At 39.2% G+C, this 20,833-nt stretch overlaps 1 protein-coding gene across 15 annotated transcripts in view; it reads left to right on the top strand.

The window, feature by feature from the left end:
* EP400 (E1A binding protein p400) overlaps positions 1-20,833 on the top strand; it is a 52,937-nt gene that overhangs the window by 8,342 nt on the left and 23,762 nt on the right. For 10 of the 15 annotated variants that reach the window (XR_012631342.1, XM_074887606.1, XM_074887603.1 and 7 more), the window contains exons 3-24: positions 1,378-1,465; positions 1,887-1,994; positions 2,705-3,084; positions 3,325-3,627; positions 4,358-4,543; positions 5,925-6,065; positions 6,173-6,251; positions 6,533-6,585; positions 9,657-9,714; positions 10,357-10,446; positions 11,649-11,756; positions 12,523-12,716; positions 12,909-13,086; positions 13,769-13,905; positions 14,276-14,445; positions 14,913-15,087; positions 15,480-15,616; positions 16,239-16,425; positions 17,359-17,525; positions 18,363-18,517; positions 19,040-19,276; positions 20,330-20,494. Coding sequence is in view for 14 of the 15 variants with exons in the window: in XM_074887606.1 (XP_074743707.1) it covers positions 1,378-1,465; positions 1,887-1,994; positions 2,705-3,084; positions 3,325-3,627; positions 4,358-4,543; positions 5,925-6,065; positions 6,173-6,251; positions 6,533-6,585; positions 9,657-9,714; positions 10,357-10,446; positions 11,649-11,756; positions 12,523-12,716; positions 12,909-13,086; positions 13,769-13,905; positions 14,276-14,445; positions 14,913-15,087; positions 15,480-15,616; positions 16,239-16,425; positions 17,359-17,525; positions 18,363-18,517; positions 19,040-19,276; positions 20,330-20,494 (3,496 nt within the window). In the remaining variant the exon portion in view is untranslated. The remainder of the gene's footprint in view (positions 1-1,377; positions 1,466-1,886; positions 1,995-2,704; positions 3,085-3,324; positions 3,628-4,357; positions 4,544-5,924; positions 6,066-6,172; positions 6,252-6,532; positions 6,586-9,656; positions 9,715-10,356; positions 10,447-11,648; positions 11,757-12,522; positions 12,717-12,908; positions 13,087-13,768; positions 13,906-14,275; positions 14,446-14,912; positions 15,088-15,479; positions 15,617-16,238; positions 16,426-17,358; positions 17,526-18,362; positions 18,518-19,039; positions 19,277-20,329; positions 20,495-20,833) is intronic. The other 5 variants (XM_074887604.1, XM_074887602.1, XM_074887601.1 and 2 more) reach the window with 3 other exon arrangements.

Below are 20,833 nucleotides of genomic sequence, written 5' to 3'. Positions count from 1 at the left end.
GATAGCCCTTATTTTTCTCATATTAGGTTTCATAGTAGAATATTGCGTATAGCATGACTAAATATTGAGAAAAATTTAAAAATATGACTTGGAAACTCACTAAAAGGAATTGGTCTTGCACAAACACTGACGTGCATTATTAAGTACTTGCCAGTAGTGCTGAGGGCCCAAAGAACATGGAAATAGTCATATACCCAAACTTGTTTGCTTCAGTAATCCTGTACATGAGTCTGCCATGTGAGTTTGATGCTGAAAGGATTGTTTAGGATATATTCTCTGTCATCATTGCCAATATTAAATGTAGTAATTTTTAAAAAAAGTTTTAATGCACTGTGTAATCTTACTGAAGCTAAACTCCAACTTGCTGAATCAAACCCCAGTGATTTCTTTTGCATCTCAATATCAATAGTGCTCTTCCAGGCTTGTTAATTCATAGTTGTGTGATGTTTATCCTTGGACAAAATATCTAGTAATTTCTGATGAGCTCTGATGTCACCTTAGCCTTATGGCAATATTGTGTTTTTCCTCATCGAGTTTCTTTATGGTACTCATTTTCCCAGCTGTGCAAACAAGTACAAGTCTAGCATCTGGAAAACTGGAATTGGAACTTGTGTAACTTGGCTGAGATTCTTTTATTCCATCTTCTGAGCCTTAGCAGTTTTTCCTGAAATATTTCAAGGTTAACTCTCGTGGAGCTCTATCCTGACAGTGACACTGGTGGAAGCTCAAGTCAGTTTAAACTGTCTTCGAGATGAGAGTTAATTTGGGCGTTACTGATGTTTCACAGAGTGAAAAGTATTAGCTTTCACCAGTGTATTGACTCTCGTTTCTTACTTTTGTGTCTTGTTACTTATGATACAGATTATGCATAAATTCTTTTCTCATCTAATTTCCCTTCTAATTAATCGTGTAATGAAGTCACAATTTTCAATTTTTGTTATGTCAGCTTTTTATTGCAGCTATATACTATATGAATACGTCATTTTGACTTCATTGCAGCATTATGCAAATGATGAAGGGTAATACACTAACGAAAATTTCCATTTATTAAAAAAAATAAATTAGGCAAGTTTATTTTTTACATATCCCATTTTCCTGGGTTTGGTATCCTTTTAAAAAATGTAGATGTATATTATATAAAACCAAATTCTTCAGTTTAGTTATTGTTTTAAAATTTAAACTCAACGAAGAGTATCTGTGTGTTATGGACATCTAAAACTTTATAAGGGATATTGAATGAATCTTGTTTTGTTCATTGTACAACTGTTGTGAAGGATTTGCTCTGTGCCAGCCTCTTTAGATCCGTCTGTAAATTACATCTTGGTGTTAGACTATCTACAGATTGAACTTTTGTGATTTGTTTTCTTTTTTTAATAGCAAACGCATACAGGGACTCCAGTAACGGGGACTGTGAACACCATAGAAATTGAAGCTTTTAAGAGACAGCAGGCACTTGCACCAGCAGGTATGTTCCTCAAACAGAATTTAACTTTGGTTCTTTGGTTTTTTTTTCCAACCAGTTAATGGAGCCCACTGTTCTATAACTCTTGAAATACAGTTTTGCCTCACCTTGGGAATTGTCAGATCCTTAGGGCTATCTATTGTGAATGGTGCTGTGTGCAGGGTGCACTCCACTCACAATATATAGGGCTGGATTTGGCAGGCATGGAGACATTGTTAGGTTGATTGTTCTGACTAAGAAGATTGGAGATGGCCAACTTGAAGTTAGAGGGACTCTGCCCTTGGAGCATGTTCTTCATAAATGCTACACATGTATAGTAGTCGTAGCTTTCTGAGCTGATGTTGGAATCATGTGTAGTAGTTTGCTTTGTAAAATTGAACCCATTCCATTATACCATGCCATAAATGGAATTTGAATATCACAGATTCGTCTAAGAGACCACGAATTGAAGTGGGCCGTCATGGGATGGTTTTTCAGCACCCGGGTGTGGCTTCAGGAGTTCCTCTTCAACAGCTAATGCCAACGGCACAAGGTACTGTGTCACCACATGCCAATTGCACATTAATTTAACAAGGAGATGTTAGTGATGGGACTAGAAACTTGGGCTTCTGGCCTTCCAAGATCCTAGTCCCACCACACACTTCTCCATGTAAATTAATACTTGGTATGCAATGCCTGGTCTGTTTAAGGAGCTGAGTGACGGGCTCCAAAGGTGCATGTGGGCATGGAAATACGTCACAGGTGCTGATGCAAAATGGTTAAACTGAGAATTCTGGAACTGAGCCAATGATTTATGAAAAGGAAACCTCCTAATTTGCAACATCATGGCAAATTTTTGTTCATTAGTCATGTCAAGCTTTAGAATATGTGTTAGAGTGAATGTGTTAAGAACTAAATATTATTCAGACTTGATGCTGTTATTTTAGGCTAAATTCCATTATCTCACTAGTCCTTTTTCTTTTTTTTTTTTTGAAGTATAAGAAGTTCAGAAGACATATAATGACATGGGTTTTTCTAGTTGCTGTGCTCCAAATTTTAGTTGCAGTCCCATGCATGAAATACTTTGTTGTTTATTGTAATGGTGATTTATTTTGTGATTGTGATGTGGTATTTTCAAGTGATGGTGTCTTGTGGCAAAGTAAGTAACAAATTAGTCTATTTGCAGTTGATTTCCTCTTTATATCAGTAAAGAGCATTGGACATCTTAATTTCATCTGTGCTGTGCTTTCTCTTGCTTTGTAGGTGGAATGCCTCCCACTCCTCAAACTGTGCAGCTGACTGGGCAGAAACAGAGTCAACAACAGTATGACCCATCTAAAGGCCCTCCTGTGCAGAACGCAGCAAGTCTGCATACACCTCCGCCGCAGCTGCCGGGGAGACTGCAACCTGCAAATGTCCCCATGACGTCTCTCCCAGCTGCGCTGCAGCTTTCACAGCAGCAACCACAGATAGTGGAGTCCCCAGCTCAGCCTCAGATTCAGGTGAAGATCCAGCCTCAAAGTGTACCCCTGACTTCTGCTCCACTTCCAGCACCACTTCAACAGCAGGTGCCACCAGCAATCCATGTACAAGGACAGACACCAAGCCAAGTGTCACAGCCACAAGCTACAATACAGCAACAGGTGTGTGAACTTTATTGGGGTGAAAATATGTTTGTTTCAGTGCCCAGTAAAATCTAAGATTATTATCTTCCTGAAAATATATGAAATTTTTAATTCCACTGGACACTTAAATCCTTTCCTTATAAAAATGCAGGTGCACATTTTTTGTTAAATTAAAGTCCACATTATGGTCTGCTGTAGTGTAGGCTAAGACAGTGTTGAATCCTAGGCTCATCACTAACAAATGTGCTTCTTGGGCAGACTGTGACTCTGACACGACCATCTGCAGATCCTGCTCAGACTTCTCAGCGTCTTACGGCAAATACACTCCCACCTACCTCATCCATTGCGCCAGCAACTATCTCAGGCACAACACCGCCTTCTGCGTATCCAGTACAAACAAACAGGACCTCTCCAGCAACTAACAAGTCCCTGTCTCCTATTGCATCAAAACCCCCAGGCTTAGCAGTCGCAGCAGCACCTAAAACACAAAGTCCAGCTCAGAATGCAGCAGTATTACCACAGGACAACTCTCAAGACAAGCTTGCTGAGCAAGTAAAGCTGGTAAGATTTTGTGTTTTTCCCCAAAACTTATGAACAGCTAACACACAGAGAGCAATTAACATGAGCAATGTCTCTGAGTTTTGAAAATGGGCTATTTTCGGGAGGGTTGGGGGTGGTGTTTGGTTTTTTTTTTCAGTCTGCTTTACATACTGAGTTTTGCTTTTATGGGCCTTCAGAAAATTTGAAGAATTACTGGTCTTTATACTGTTGTGTTCTTTCTATTATATTGATTCTATCTACTCATTCGAGGTGACTGCAACCTTATTTATTTTTATAGCTAACTGGAGGTGTTGTTCTGCTTACTTAACAGGAACATGATAGAGAACTTGTTTTTTCACAGAATCGAGCAACACTAGTAATGAAGATATGTTTATTTTCTGTGGATAAATATGACTACAATTTCAATTTATTAAAAAATTATTTGATTGCAGTTTGCATATGTCTTGTGACTTGCTTTTCGTGCTGCCCAGTGAACCTTTTTTATCCTGTTATTTAACAAAGTACCTCATGTAATACAAGTTGAGGTACTGTGATTCTCTTTACATATAAGTTGAATTTAGTCCGGTGATTTTTCCATTGATGCAGTGTTCAGATTTGATTTTTGTAATGCATGTTACACCTTTTTTTTTGCTATCAATTATTTTGATGAAGTGGGAGCGATTACTATATTTGGCTACTATTTTAGGTGCATTCTGCAGCTTCATTGTAACTATATGTACTTCTTTTTAAGGAAAATCAAATCCATCAACGAATAGCAGAACTGAGAAAGGAAGGTTTATGGTCCCTGAGGCGACTGCCCAAACTCCAAGAGGCTCCAAGACCAAAATCTCACTGGGACTATTTGCTGGAAGAAATGCAGTGGATGGCAACTGATTTTGCCCAAGAGAGAAAATGGAAGATGGCAACTGCTAAGAAGGTACTTGAAAAACATTTTTTGACTTAGAACAATTGATCTCGACATCTCTCATCTTGGTAGCAAAGCTATTTAAATGATCTTTTCCTACAGATAGGAGTGATGGGAATATAAGGCACCAGTTTTTAACTTAAATGAGAAGCCATGTTGTCAGCTTTGGATATTCTAGCATTTGAAACAGCCTAGATAATTGTATTGATTGTGGATGCAAATAATAGTTTTGGATTTTGTGGATTTTGTTCCTCTGGAAATCAAATAGTTTCTTTAGGAGAATGTTAACTGTGTCATATTTAAAAAGTATGGCTATCGTGGCTGTCTCACAAATCAGTTATTCCCTCTCAATGAAGAGTAAATATAGAATTCTGTAAATAACTTCCATTGAGTGTGGTTGTCTGTCTAATTCTTCTTTCTTAATCTCAGAAAAAGATGAAGGAGAAACCATGGAGTTCTCAGGACAGCAGTGCAAACATGGTAGAGAACTGTTTCCATAGGGGAAGAGAGCAGCACAGTGGGAATAATTAAGTCAGTGTTGGAATGAAAATTGGGGTGGTGTGAGATGAAATATGTAAAACCTGTTTATTTACAGTAAGCAAGAGTTTTCTGTGGATTCTAGCAATGTTTGGGGTAATGAAGAGAGCAACTGAAGGTCATTAGTTTAAATTACTATGTTGTTTTCTATTGAATATTCTGAAATGGTGGAAACTCAGAACTCTTTTCCTTATAAGTGAAGTATTGAAGTAGATGTATCATTTTGTAAAATGAAGATCTACATTTTGAATATAATTTAAATCTGAATTTGAAGCACTTACTCCATTTGTGGCCAATGGTAGGTTTTTAAGAACAGGAGAAATAGGAAGGGCAAATAGGAAATGATCCTTCCCTGGCAGTATGCTTCAGACTTCTGGAAGTCAATGTTTTAGGGACCTCCTGAGCGAAAGGTTGCAATCAAGTCAGTCTTTAACAGCTGTTGACTGATCTTTCACTCATGTATGTACACTCTCTTTGAACTCATTTTATGTTTGGTCTCTTGACATTTTGTGGTTTGATTTCTATGACTTCATATGTGCTGTCTGAAAAAAAGTTTTCTTGTGTGTGTTTGTGCTAATTTCAGTAGATCTTTTTTTCTAATTTTTGTACTGAGAGTAGTGAATTAAGTTTCCTACTTGATTGCTTAGTTACAGTTCTTGTATTTTCTTTTTTCCTTTGAGTTTCATGTCTATTTTACTGACATGGTAAATACCGTAATAATAGAAATATTGGAGGTAAGTGTTACATGTATAAAGTGATGGTCAACGTCTGGCTGCTGCTAACCACTATAATCTTAGGAAACACAACGATACGTATTTTGAGGTAACCTAATTCAGTATGTCTCATGGTATTTTAGATGGTAAGAACTGTGGCTCGTTATCATGAAGAGAAGAAACTTAATGAGGAGAGAGCTAAAAGGGAAGAACAAAACAAACTAAGGCGAATTGCTGCATCAATTGCTAGAGAAATAGAATACTTCTGGTCTAACATTGAACAGGTAAATGCTGACTTATTAATACTTGGACAAGTCGCTCTGTTTTTTTTCATCTCCAGTAATTTATTTATAAAATGTAAGTGCTTTATTAGACTTGATTTACATTTCAGGTTGTTGAAATAAAACTGCAAATTGAATTTCAAGAGAAAAGGAAAAAAGCTTTGAATTTAAAGAGAATTTCAAGAAAAGGTAATTGTAGTCCATTTTATAAGAAATCCAGTATAAATTCTGATGCTCTTGTTTTACATAATTTCACTCAGTGGGGTTTAATCTTGTTGGTGATAGAATTGTGAGATGCTAATAATAGGTTGTGAACAGATCTGAACAGTGAGTTAGGGGTTTTTTGATGGTTTTGTGCTAGATTTTGTTAATATTTGTTTGAATATATGTTGAATGCATTTAAAAGTTCACGTAAGAAACATAGAATTGCTAAGTGACTAATGCATACATCAAGTATAATAATTTTCCAGGTAAGGATACAAAACCTGTAGAAGACCTTTTATTGGAAAAAGAAAGTGAAATGGTAAGTCTTTCTGTTTCGTAAAAACCCCATCACATTAGTTTAAATATGACTACCTGTGCAAAAAAGTTTTTATTAATGTGAAATGTTTTCCTTAAATACATGGTGATAAGCAGATTTCTGAGTAGTTACTGACAATTGAACATATAAGCACAAACACTTTTCCTGGTTATGAATCACAACTTTTAGTGGGGAAGTGGATTGCAGTTGATACATGTCTTTTAAAGGAAGAATTCATACTTATTCAAGTGGCTTTCAATCATTCATTCTAAGATTGCAAGACCAAAAAGATGTACAACTTAATTGCCAGACTTTGTTTTGCGCAGGAGTTTCATCTACTGTTACCAGGGGTAAACTTTGTGAGGCATGAAAGCATGTTTTCAGCTGTGGAGTGGTGATTTACAGAATCATAGAATAGTTTGGGTTGGAAGGGACCTTAAAGATCATCTAGTTCCAACCCCACTGCCATGGTCAGGGACACCTTCCACTAGGTCAGGTTGCTCAAAGCCCCATCCAACTCTTGCCCCAACACTGCCAGGGAGGGGGCAGCCACAGCTTCTCTGGGCAGCCTGTTCCAGTGCCTCACCACCCTCACAGGAAAGAATTTCTTCCTTAGATCTAATCTCAATCTCCCCTCTTTCAGTTTAAAGCCACTACCCTTTGTCCTATCACTACATGACCTTGTAAAAAGTCCCTCCCCAGCTTTCTTGTAGGCCTCTTTTAGGTACTGGAAGGCCACTGTAAGGTCTTCTTGGAGCCTTCTCCAGGCTGAACAACCCCAGCTCTCTCAGCCTGTCCTCACAGGGGAGGTGCTCCAGCCCCCCCAGTCATCTTCGTGGCCTCCTCTGGACCCGCTCAAGCAGGTCCATGTCCTTCTGATGTTGGGGGCCCCAGAGCTGAACACAGCAATGCAGGTGGGGTCTCACGAGAGCGGAGTAGAGTGGGAGAGTCACCTTCCTCGACCTGCTGGCCACGCTGCTTCTGGTGCAGCCCAGGACACGGTTGTCGTTCTGGACTGTGAGCACACATTGCTGGGTCATGTTGAGCTTCTTGTCAACGAACACCACCAAGTCCTTCTCCGCAGGGCTGCTCTCAATCCACTCCTCGCCCAGCCTGTGTTTGTGCTTGGGATTGCCCCAACCCATGTGCAGGACCTTGCACTTGGCCTTGTTGAACTTCATGAGGTTTGCATGGTCCCACCTCTCCAGCCTGTCCAGGTCCCTCTGGATGGCACGTCCCTCCAGCGTGTCAACTGCACCACACAGCTCGGTGTCATCGGGGAACTTGCTGAGGGTGCACTCAATCCCACTGTCCATGTCACCAACAAAGATGTTAAACAGCACCAGTCCCAACACCCACCCCTGAGGATGCCACTCGTCACTGCTCTCCACTTGGATATCAAGCCGTTGACCACAACTCTTTGAGTGTGACCATCCAGCCAGTTCCTGATCCGCCGAGTGGTCCATCTGTCACATCCATGTCTCTTCAATTTAGAGACAAGGATGTCATGTGGGACAGTGTCAAATGCTTTGCACAAGTCCAAGTAGATGGTGTCAGTGGCTCTTCCCTTATCCACCAACGCTGTAACCCCATCATAGAAGGCCACCACATTTGTCAGGCATGATTTGCCCTTACTGAAGCCATGTGACTGTCACAGATCACCTCCTTATTTTCCATGTGCCCCAGCATATTTTCCAGGAGGATCCACTCCATGATCTTGCTGGGCACAGAGGTGTGACTGACTGGCCTGTAGTTCCCTGGGTCCTCTTTATTTCCTTTTTTAAAAATGGGGGTTTCCCCTTTTCCAGTCAGAGGGAACTTCACTAGACTGCCACGACTTCTCAAATATGCTGGATAGTGGCTTAGCCACTTCATCTGCCAGTTCCCTCAGGACCTGTGGATGCATCTCATCAGGTGCTGTGGACTTGTGCACCTTCAGGTTTCTTAGATGGTCTCAAACCTCGTCTCCTACAGTGAGCGGTTCTTCATTCGTCCAGTCCCTGCCTTTACCTTTTGTGTCTTGGGTGGTGTGGCTGGAGCCCTTGCTGGTGAAGACTGAGGCAAAAAAGTCATTGAGTACCTCAGCCATGTCTTGGTAACCAGGTCTCCCTTTTCCTTCTGGAGAGGGCCGATATTTTCCTCAGTCTTCCTTTTATCACTGATGTGCCTATAGAAGCTTTTCTTGTTGCCCTTGACGTCCCTAGCCAGATTTAATTCTATGAGGGCTTTAGCTTTCCTAACCTGATCCTTGGCTGCTTGAACAATTCCTCTGTATTCCTCCCAGGCTACTTCTCCTTGCTTCAACGCTCTGTAGTCTTCCTTTTTGTGTTTGAGTTTGTCCAGGCATTACTTGGAGTTATCTACTGAGAAATGTAGGTATATATATTACAGAATGAATCAAACTGAATGAAGCATAAATATCTTTTGCCCTAGACAAACTGTGTGCTAGGTTGGCTACATCTGTGCAATTGGAAAAAGGATGAGGGATTGTTCTGAGGCCCTAAGCCATCTGGCATGGCACAGCTGATGCCCACATGCTGAAATTCTGCCCTTTCACCAAGCAGAATGCCTGCATCTGAGTCTCCTGTTAGGAACAAGCTTCAGCATGTGTTATCAGCCAAACTGTGGCCTAGCACTGTCTGTGACTGTTAATTTGCACAGGCTAAACCATGCTACAGAGTGCGCTGGAAAGCTGAGAGTGAACAATCGTAGGCCTGTTCCATATCCCTTTTTTATTGACTGGTGAAAATTTAGTCCTTGATTCCTACTTGGGTAAAAGTTTTGTGCCTCAATACTGTTTTTAAGGGAAAGAGTGTACTATGGCTCTGTGCCACAGCTGGACCTCAGTAGCTTGAACCACAAACGCTTGAAGTGGCAGATTGTGTGCTGCCTTCCATACAGAAGCAGAGTATCTGTTTTGTCATGACCAGGAAAGTGCTAGTAGGTATTAAGTGTCTACTAGCAAATGCTGTTGTGATTGCAAGGCACTTTTTGCTTTCTTCAAAAAAAACAAACAAAAAACCTCCCTGACTTTGTTTTCTATTATTTTAAATATTTTAATTATTTAATGCTAGGGTTGTTCATCATCTGGAAGGAAAAGAAAGGCAAGCACATCTTTGACTGATGAGGAAGGTAAGTAACTTTCAAAGTTGTGCATCTATAGCATAGTACGTAAGTTGTGTATTAAAACCCCAAAACCACAGATTTTCAGTCTGTTACTGCATGGATGCAATGCTTTTCACAAACTAAACACCAACCTTCATCCATTTCTTAGAGAGGTTAGATAGTCAGTTAGATAGTAAATGTTCCTTAAAAGACCCTCAGTGAATATTTGAAAAACTAAAGTTTTCCCTGAAAACACACTGCCATCGTTGTTGTTGGATTTGAATTCTTTCTGTCCTCATTCCTTCATTTCTCAAACCTTACTAAACTTCTTCTGAGGATTTCAGACTGAACAACCCATGTACTTTGTCTTGTGATGATATCTGTGTCATGTTTCTGACAAAGAAAATTCCCAGTTTAAAGCTACAGAATAACCTGTCTCTGGTGGCCATTGTCAACCAACACTTTACAGTTCAAGACTGGATCCTGTCCTGAGGCAGAAGTGCTTCTCTCCTTTTCACTTACCTTTTTAAGTTCTCCCTATAGTTGCTTTCACATTTTTCACATGCTAGCTTATAATATTCTATGCCCCACTTCAGGGGTATGTAATTACAAACTTCCTGGATTATTGTGTAATTTGAATGCCAAGATTAGCATTTGCTTTCATTTTAGTTGAAGATGAAGAAGAAACAATTGAAGAACAAGAAGCTAAAGAAGGAAACATAAACCATCAAACTGAATTGTCTAATCTAGCCAAAGAAGGTAGGCGTGTAGCTTAATTCTTCTCTGTGGTGGGCTCTGAAACCACAGGTGGAAACGTGCAGCAGTTATTATATTTGTAAATAGGGTTCTAGATGAGAAGTTGAATGCATTCAGATGTTCAGTTATATCTGTTTTTTTCTGTTTGGAAAGCTGTAGCGTTTAGTTTATGGGATGATGATGGACATCTGTACTTCATAAAGCGGTCTGTATACTTAACTAGTTATCACACAAGGTGGCTTGAGAAAAAGTATTTCTCTCCTGAAGCACTGCATTTCTTTAAAACCTCACACCAAAAGGCTCAGCTGAAGTTCTAGCAGTGCATGATAAATACTTAAAACCAGAATTGTATCAGATTGAATATGAACATTTTATCATCAGCTGTCTTGAGTATCTCAGAAGGGTTTTGTGATCCACCTGTTAGGTCTGAAGGGGCCCTGAAGGGCTGATCCTGGGGAGGGGAAGTATAAATACTTGAAGATAAGGGGCTTTTAGGGACAATGCTCTGGCTAGCAGCTCTCTTTCATTAGCAACATAACAATAACTGCTCTGCTGAGCTTGATGTATGCAAAGTATCCCATAGGGATTGCTTCACTTATCATGGTAAAAACCTTTCTAGAGGTAAGCTTCCCATTAAGCTAAGCCTGCCTGGCAATTAATATGCAGTTTCCAAATCCATTTGTTTGGTCTGTTTGGCAGCTTAGTGGCTGCAGCCAGCTGGCCAGTTGGAGGGATTATAACTCAGCCAGTCAACCAAGTTCCTAATGAGGATGTTTCCTGATTGACTGGCCACCGCCAGCATGCTCATTCCTGCTTCAGTAGATCATACAAGGGATCATGGAGATACTGTTTAGTGGGGTTGAGGCACAGCTCAGTTTTATAACTTTAAAGTCTAGAATTGTCTTCCAACCACTTGGCTGGATTTGATGCCCCTGCCTCCCCAACCAATGGTTTACTGTCGGTTTGTAATACAGTAAAAATCAATCTGGGTGAGCAAACTGCTTGGTGTATTGCCAAGTGTTCTGTGTAATCGAGGTTATTAAATAAATACTGCCATCATCCACCTAATAATTACCTCTTCAATTAACTTCTGGTTAGAGAACTGCCTTTATACAGTTGTGAAGAATGCAATGAGATTAAAACCAACGGTATTGACTGTTACAAGTTTTGATATTTTTAAATTTACATCCTTTCATGACCTTCAGCTGAATTGCCTCTGGAAGATTTACTAAAGATGTATGAAGGTGCCTTTGCAGAAAATTTTCACTGGCCCCAGCCAAAGCCTGACAGTGAAGAGGATAGCAGTGAGGAAGGTAAATTACTTCTTGTTTAGAAGAAGTTGTGTTGACTTACAAGGTGAAATAAATTGATTAGCTCTTCAGGTCTCTGTTAAAAGACATTTTATACTAGGGGAAAACAAATACTAAGTGAATCATCTTTGAAATATTTTTTATTTTTTAAGTGAAGAAGAGTGTTGTGTACAAGAATGAATGGAAAGTACAGTGGCTTTCTTGCTAAGCCTTTGGAATGATCATTAGAAAAATTAGATTTATTCCTGTTATTACTAAATATTTTTGGATAATGGTCAGAAGATGTTTTTTTTCCCTTTTTTGGTTTCATTTCTCAGTTTATGAAAAGAGGGTAGTGTTTGTCTGTCTTAAAGTCAAGATGTGTGAGATTCTCAGGAACAATAGTGAGCCATAGAAGAGGCTCTCTACACTGGATTAAACAGCACACTTCATAGCTAGCTATTATTACACAGTTGCCATCTGTTCTGTACCAACGTGATAGAATTACACATTTGAGAATAGGTTTTAAGTATTATAAGAGAACCTCCCTAAAAGTTGTGAAAAGCTGATGGTCATGTTAGCCTAGCTAGTGTGAATGTCCAGAACCGGTACATGATCCTGAGCTTGGGCTATTTTCATTTTACCTTGACGAGCCTGAAAATCATAGAATTGTTTTTAAAAGTTATCTGCATCCTTTAGACCCCTGTCTGAATTCTAGCTGTCTCAATTCCTTTGTGTGACCACTACTTAAGTTAATCTTAAATGCCAATGTAATTTTTCTCTCTCATAGAAATGGAAGACCATATCTCTGATAGGGAGAGTCCTCAGAAGGAAGTTGTCCTCATAGACTCCCTTCTCAGCATTGACCAGTACAAGGGTATAGACAGATCAAGTCCTCCAAAGAAGCATATGCGAGACATAGCAGAAGTTGCTGCTGCAGCAGAAATGCTGTTACCTAAAGGCAGCTCTAGGATAACAACAGCGGTAAGACTCCCTACTTCCTGCTACTGTGTGTGCTTATTTTTACATAAAGAATGCTTTTTTCATGATTTTGCACATTTTAGCAACAAATTACCATAAATATTTTCTAGTTGTTGAACTGCAGAATGGTTATGCTTTATGACATGCCTTATGAATTTAACTCAGGAAAAAAGTATCAAATCATTCACATTACAGGTAAAATACAATACTCCATCGCTACTGTATGGGCCTCTCAGAGAATATCAGAAGATTGGACTGGATTGGCTAGCAAAGCTGTACAGGAAGAATCTCAATGGCATTTTGGCAGATGAGGCTGGGCTTGGAAAAACAGTACAAATTATTGCCTTTTTTGCCCATTTGGCTTGTAATGAAGGTAAGTTCATGTCCAGGACAGTTCATTTGCCTAACAATTTTAGACAGGTATTGGGGCTGGCATTATCTTGGTGAATTGTAGCCTAAGGTCACGTTTTTTTCTGCTGAACCATATCATTTAGTTAATGCACAGAGTAAAATTATGTCAGAAAAGCTTTCTTGGATTGTGGGACACAGGGGTGCCTTCTTATCAAGTATACTGTTTGATCAATCTGCTGTTACCTTCTAGGTGACAAAATTCTTCTGAAGCCCAGTTTATTAGTATAAAAACACCTTACAAAGTGTTTAATGACCAGATGGCCACAGATAGTGAAATTTGAGAAGCAGATATGAACAATTGGACAAGTATACCTTGTATATCATCTCAGATATTACCAATAGTGTTGTTGTACTGAGCATAGTTTAAGAATGTAAGTAAGGCAAAGCTTGTTGTGGATGTAGTATCTCTTGTTCAAGCAATTGATGTAGTTGAGGGAAAAACAGGTATTAGGTGAACAAGGAGTACTTGAGGTCTGAAAAAATAATAAGAATAGATTAGTCCTTAAAATACCTCTGTTGTTATTTCATCTCACTTTTAATGATGAATTTAGTGCACTGTCCTTAAAAAAATCAGAGCAGAATATAAGCCACATGAATTGTCAGGAATCTCTTTCCACTGTTAACTGCTGTTTCCCCTTCTGTAGGTAACTGGGGCCCTCACCTAGTTGTTGTACGGAGCTGTAACATATTGAAATGGGAGCTGGAATTGAAACGCTGGTGCCCGGGGTTGAAAATACTTCTCTACTTTGGCAGTCAAAGGGAACTTAGGGCAAAAAGACAGGTACAGTATTTTGCAACTCTTATGGTGTTGCATTTAGTATTTTAGATGGCAAGACCTTTAACCTGCATTTATCTATATGTTCCTTACATCCTGATGGGATAGGAGAAGTTTTTAACACTACAAGTTAGTTGACAAGGAGATTCACCCCTAACGGTTCTAGATTTTCAAAGGCATTTTGGAACATATTGAGCAATACGTGCAATGCTTAACCTGCTTTCTGAACTGCCTGTAATTCAAAGACCAAGACTGTCTTTTAGAATGCTTTGTGTCATAGCATCTTTCTGTTCTTAGTGAAGAAGTAGCTGGTTGTAAGATACTTGAGAGTTCTGCCTTAACTTTTCTGTTTCATCCTCTCTTTCCTTTTCTGTAGGAATGGACAGAACCCAACAGCTTCAATGTGTGTATCACTTCTTACAAACAGCTGTTCAAAGGCCACCCAGCATTTATGAAAATGCGATGGAAATACTTAATAGTAGATGAGATGCAACAAATAAAGAACATGACTGAGAAACACTGGGAGGCACTTTTCAGTCTCCGCAGGTATGGAGCAGAGAACGCTTTCTCACTGGCAGTGGATTTTTCTCTCTTTGTGTCACACAGTTCTCTTAACAGAAAACTGATAAAAACCCTCTTGATACGGTCTGCCCAAGTTCCTGTGCAACATGCACCTACAGAGGTGCCTTTTGTTGAAACGGTCAGGATTCAGAGACGTACTCAGGATCTTTTTGTTGCCACTGTCATAATACTATAATTCTTCTTTGCTGATATTCTGCGCTCCCAGTTACCCTTGTGTGTCCTGATACTCTACGGTGAGGAAGCTAGTTTGGTGGTATATTCAAGATTAAAAATATAATTTATCTTACATTTAATTTTATTAGCACTACTTATTTCTTATGTGTATCTGACAAACTTAAAGCTACAGTAAACCGTTGGACTGTTGGCGTCTGTTTCATAATGATACTAGCTATATGCAGTATTGGTTAAAAATCTTCTTTTATTATTCACAGCCAGCATCGTTTGCTTCTGATAGACACTCCCTTGCATAACACATTGATGGAGTTGTGGACCATGGTACATTTTCTGATTCCGGGAATCTCCAGACCTTATCTAGATTTTCCAGTAAAAGCAGCTAATGAGGAGAACCAGGATTATTGCCATAAACTGGTCATCAGGTTACACAGAGTATGTTGTCGTTTTTTCTCATCTGTCCTACTACAGTAGTTAAGTGCTTGGGGGGAGGAATAAATTAAAAGATGTGATTTAGCTTGAAATTTCTGGTCTGTCTTAACACTTCAATTCAGACAGAAAGTCCTGGTGAAAGCAGGGGTTTCTGCTACCAGAATAGTACGGAGATTTCTTTTTAAAAAAAATACAAGGCTCAGGTTTTGAAGCATAACATGCAGAAATTAAAGAACAAATTAATGTCTATACAAGTGTGTGCATACTGGTATGATTAGATATGGCAGGTGAGGTTATCACATCAGATGTGTTAAGTGTGAATAGGTTTAGATTCCTGTTGTAAAACTGTCTTTGAAGTGAGAAATTCTTTTTCCCTCAATTATGAAACGTTTCAGATGATTCAGCCATTTATTTTGCGAAGATCAAAGAGAGATGTTGAAAAGCAGCTAACAAAGAAGTATGAACATGTGCTGAAGTGTCGTCTTTCTAGTCGACAAAAAGCTATGTATGAAGATGTCATATTACAACCAGGGTAAGGAATTAAAACAGTAAATGAAAAATGCTGTCTTTTTGGTGCTTAAGCAAGATGATAAATGATTGTCACAGTTGGAAGCGTTTTAGTGTTTTTTCTGAAATTTTCCATTATGACCAGTGAATAGCATGTGATTACATTGTAAACTAAATTTACAAGCAGGTGATGCTATGGGCATGCATTTACGTCTGGAACCTAAAAATTAAGTTGTAATGGTCAGATTTGCTCGTATTTTGTTTTAGGATTTGTCTCTAATGAGTGGTTCTTTATTTCTTAAAGCCCAAAGTGTTTCTCCTTGCGCCCACCCATTTACCTGTGCTGTGATATCAAGTGGTTATTGATAGGTGCAGGGATGAAACAGAAACGAAGCAGGTAGAGGATAGGGGGCTGGTTAAGTCATATTTGACTGCAACATAGCACTGGTCCTTTGTTTCAGGTTTCCAAATTTACATTTGATACAGCGCTACTTGAAATTCTCTAGAAAGACCTGGGTAAAATCTAAGCTTGTTTTAAGACTTTTGCGTAACATACTGCATTGCACATTCTCACCTTTCCTGATTTAGGGACATGTCAGTAAAAGCTGTACTTAAATTAATGTATTTCCTCATAAATTATTTGGTAGAACCCAAGAAGCCCTCAAAAGTGGACACTTCATCAGTGTCCTGCATGTCCTGATGCAGCTGCAACGGATTTGTAATCATCCTGATCTGATAAACCCCCGGCTTTCAAGTACCTCTTATGTATCAGAAACACTGGAATACAGAACTGCGTCTCTGGTACTGAGTGCCCTGGAAAGGGATATTTGGAAGGTGAGTAGAAAAGTAAACTGTTTTTTTCTCTCTTAGTGCTCTTGTGGAATTTCAGTACTTAATATTGTTTTCTTACACATCATAAGTCTACCTGAAGTTTATAAATAGAAGGAATTCACTATTCCATAACTGTGCCTACCAAGTGCATACTTGCTGCATCTCTGGTTTGTAATCAGTAATTTTTCATGAACTGCTTGGTCAAACAGAAATTAGCTTTGCTTTCGTCATACACATTTGCAGGAATTTTCCAACACTGAAAACACTCTGGGTAGTACAGTGCTTATTTACAGCATTCTGTAATTTTCTTTCTGCTTTCGGTAGCTAAAGGAGAGCAAGACTTACTCTTTTTCACATAAGAGTAAACACTCTGATTCAATGACTAAATTAGTACACTTCTGTCAATCCATTTGAAGTACCACTATTTGTGTTACCATTAAAGAAGTCATTCCCCCTCTTTGAGGTAATGAAAGGAGATAATTGCGTTGGAGAGAAGTATGAGTAACAGGGCAGATGTGATGATCTTTTTTGGTTGATCTTATTTCCTTCGTATTTTTCTACTCCTAAATTACATGCATGCCTTTATAGTTTGGCATTTGAGCTCGATAGTTAACAGACCCCTTCAAAGAATTCTACTTAATTCTTTTGAAATTATGGTGTATGAAGATTTGTTAAGTGTGCCTTGCTTTAATTTCATAGCTGGCTAATGATTTCAAATCTTTTTCTTTCAATGCTGATGCTTAAAATGGGACTGTCAGTTTAAGATGTATTTCCAAGGTTTCTAGACAGTTTGGGCTAATGATTGATAGTTTACTTTTTAAATGTGCAGCATTTATTTCAAGATAAAAAGTAAAATCTAGTGAATTCAGCATAGAACATATTGAGGACTTAACTGGGTCATCACATAAAATAACTGTTATTTTACAATATCTCTAGGAATCAGACCTGTCTCTCTTTGATCTCATTGGAATGGAAAACCAAATGACTCATTATGAAGCACAAATGTTGCCAAAACAAAAGGTTACTAGAAAGCTGATTGAAGAAATCTACAGCTCTCCTCCACCACCCTCTAGGCCCAACCCAGTGAAGCTCAAACCAAGCAGGTATGTACAGCTGCCCTCCTTTTAAGCTAGAATTACAGGAGGAAAATGTAGTTCTGTTTTTGTGTTTGCAGAGTTCTGTCTGCATCTCTGGTAGTGTGATTCACACAAAACCTCAGACTTGACTTTGCATTTTATTATTCTGTTGTTTTCTTGTTTATCCTTGAAAATAGGGATTCTATTTGAATCGGTTTTTGAGGCATACAACTCCATTTGACGTTTGTTTATGGATTTCCCATAGGTTTTACTTCACAGGCAGATGAATTTTTTTCTTGAGATCCTTGTTTATGGCAAGTGAGTATTGTTTTGCAAAATTAGCCTGGAGATAATTCTTCAAGACTAAGCTGGACCTACAGTGTTAGCTGTGCTTGAAGTGTTATGAGGCTTATGAAGTTTTATAGCAGTAAATTTTTTAAGATCATTTTTCTCCTAGTGAAGTAGTGATCTCAAAGTAATGTGGAACTGTTTTTCTGATGGAAAGGAGCTGCCTGATGACCTGTGGTTGTGTTGACATCTCTCTGGAAATGATAAGAGAGCCCCATTCTTTTTCCAGATATCAGGCTAGACTCTTTAAGCTGTTTGCTGTAATTCTCATGCATCCTGCACTAAACTGGATGCATGGCAATGAAAGATTTCTTATTTCTTGGACTTAGCAAAATAACTTTAGAATGTCCAGACGTGAAGCTTTCTGAAGTGATGACTCTGCCAGCTTCAGCCATTTGCAAGAAAGAGATTAGCATCTGATGTGATCAGTTTATACTTTCCTTGGGTGATAGAGTTTACTTTTAAAGGCCAAACTGTGATCTTTCTATAGACTTTGACTTTCCGTATTCTTTTCAGGTTGTTTCAACCCGTTCAGTATGGTCAGAAACCTGAGGGCAGGACTGTAGTTTTCCCAAGCACTCAAGTACAACGCACGGTGACCACAGCGACAGTAACTCAACAGGGCCAAGTACGAGGAAGATCACCCATAGCTACGGTGTCTTCAAATCAAGGTAAGAGAGTTAGCGCTAGGGTGGTTACCTGAACCTCTGTGTAGATGGATACAAGTTAGTCTGTTAATAGAACTCCTTTTCCCTCTAGCTTAATGGTCTAGAATACTAATGGCCTAAAAATACCAACAGACTAATTGCCAGTAAATGTCCCCACTAGTTTCTACAGTATGATCTGCCAGTATAATGCAAAACTAAGCTTTGTGTAACCTAACTGTTAGCATATGGAGTAAATATGGCACAGTTGGTATTTAAACCCTGATCATATGTAATGTTCTGTCAAAGATGGGAATTTACAGTGCTTTTGTGTATTTATTTAACCTTTAAACAATGCTGTCCAAATATATAATGTTGTAAAAATAGGATGGAGTAAAAGGTGTGGATAGAAATCCCAGTCTGTAAGGACAAGCCATTCCTGTAGCCATTTTAATATCCTGTTGGAAGGTTTCTTTTTAATGCAGGTTGTTTAAAAGAGTGGAGTTAAAACCTCTAACAGCTTGCACAAACAACCCTTATTGATTGCAGCCGCAGCAGCACAGTTTCAGACAACTCAGGCTTCCACCAGTGCTCCAAGACACCAGCCCGCAGCGACCTTCACCACAGCAACTAGCACAGCCAACCCTGTGAAACCGCGGGGCCAGACCTCTGCGCAGGCCTCTCAGCTAGGCCAGGCCCAGCCACAGGCCCCCTCGCACACCATCCAACAGAGTGTGCTGCCTCAGAGGCTGGTACTGACCTCTCAGGCCCAGGCACGGTTGCCTAGTAAGTGGCCTCCCCTTTCAAGGTTTCTCCCACCTTTGTACTACAATGAGGTTAAGTTACTAGGCACCCTAAAATGTGTACAGAATCGTTGTTTTTTTTTCACTCTTCTGATTAGCCTTGCTCAGTATGTTGCTTATGACCAAGGAAAATCGAAAATTGGATAAGAAACAATAGAATTGCTGTGGACATACATTAGCGGTGTCAACTTAATCTCCTATTTCTGCATGTTTCTTCTGCTGGCAAGACTTCCTTCAGACCAAATGTTTTAGCTCTATCCTAATTATTCCTTTCATGTTAAACACTAATCCATCTGCTAAAGGCCTCTCTTGCAGAGAGGAATGTCGCAACTGTTAGGCAGAGAAAAGCAATGAGGCTTTGCTTTAAGGTTGTATGTGCACTGCCTATTAGCATGTGTATAGAGTACTGAGCACTGATGTATTAATTTTATCTCTGGGGTAATGCACTGCCTTTACAAAAGCTTTCATGCCAATATTTTCTCAATATCATAAAACTTAATGCCTAAATGCCTCTAGCCTTTCTGCATTTAAAGGACAAAAAGCTTGGTCCTTGTCACTTTAAAGCTTTTTGGTTTGTATAAGTGCAGATTGCTTAACGTAAATCGTGTTTCATCAGCAAATTTCAGGCCATTTCAAGTGTGTATTTACAGTGCCACATGTGAATATTTTTCTCTTCCTTAAACCTTCCTTCATGCTCTTGAAAAGGCAGTGACAATCACTTTAATGTCTATACTCGTCTGTTACAAAGTGTCACATGAGTTTTCAGGTAGCTCTTAACTTTTTTGCTAATGAAAGTGATAACTCCTAAAATGTTGATGTTCTTACCCTTTAAACAATCCACTTTTTTCCAGTTTGTCCAACAAATATAGAAAGCAATACCTGCTTAACTTTTATATGACACTTTTGATGCACTAAGTATAATTATGCATGGAAGGCGCTTCCGCACCAGTTTACTAACCAAAACTTAGAGTTGTGAATATTGAATAACCCGCCTCCCACTTTGGTTTTTTTTAATGCCTGTTTCCCTCCTTAACAGGTGGTGAGGTAGTAAAAATAGCCCAGCTGGCTTCTATAGCAGGAGCACAAGGCAGGATCGCTCAGCCAGAGACCCCTGTAACTCTGCAGTTCCAAGGGAACAAGTTCACTTTATCACATAGTCAACTTCGCCAGCTCACTGCAGGGCAACCCTTGCAGTTACAAGGTACTTCATTCAAAACAGGGAATTTTTGATTATTTAGAATGTTCATGTTTTGATATAGGCAGCACGTTCCTTGTTACGGTATGTTAAGGAGATTTTTCTGTCCTTGCTGCTTGTACTGTTCTGCTCTACCTGTTTTCTGTGTGAGAAAGGGATAACAGCGTAGCTCTGTTTTGAAAAATAAATGTCTATCAAATGAAAGACATGGTTACTTTCTTTTTCTGTATTGTATTTCAAGATTTTAGTATTGAATTTGTTTTCACGTGATTGCAATACAGCTAAAGTAAGGTGAGGCATTATTTCAGCTAAAATCCCTGATGAGCAGAAACAGACAAAACTGAG

Source organism: Strix uralensis, chromosome 17 (genome assembly GCF_047716275.1).
Source record: "Strix uralensis isolate ZFMK-TIS-50842 chromosome 17, bStrUra1, whole genome shotgun sequence".
NCBI classification, from domain to species: Eukaryota; Metazoa; Chordata; class Aves; order Strigiformes; family Strigidae; genus Strix; species Strix uralensis.
Note: the sequence above shows the minus strand (reverse complement) of the source record. Positions and strands in the feature narration are given on the sequence as shown.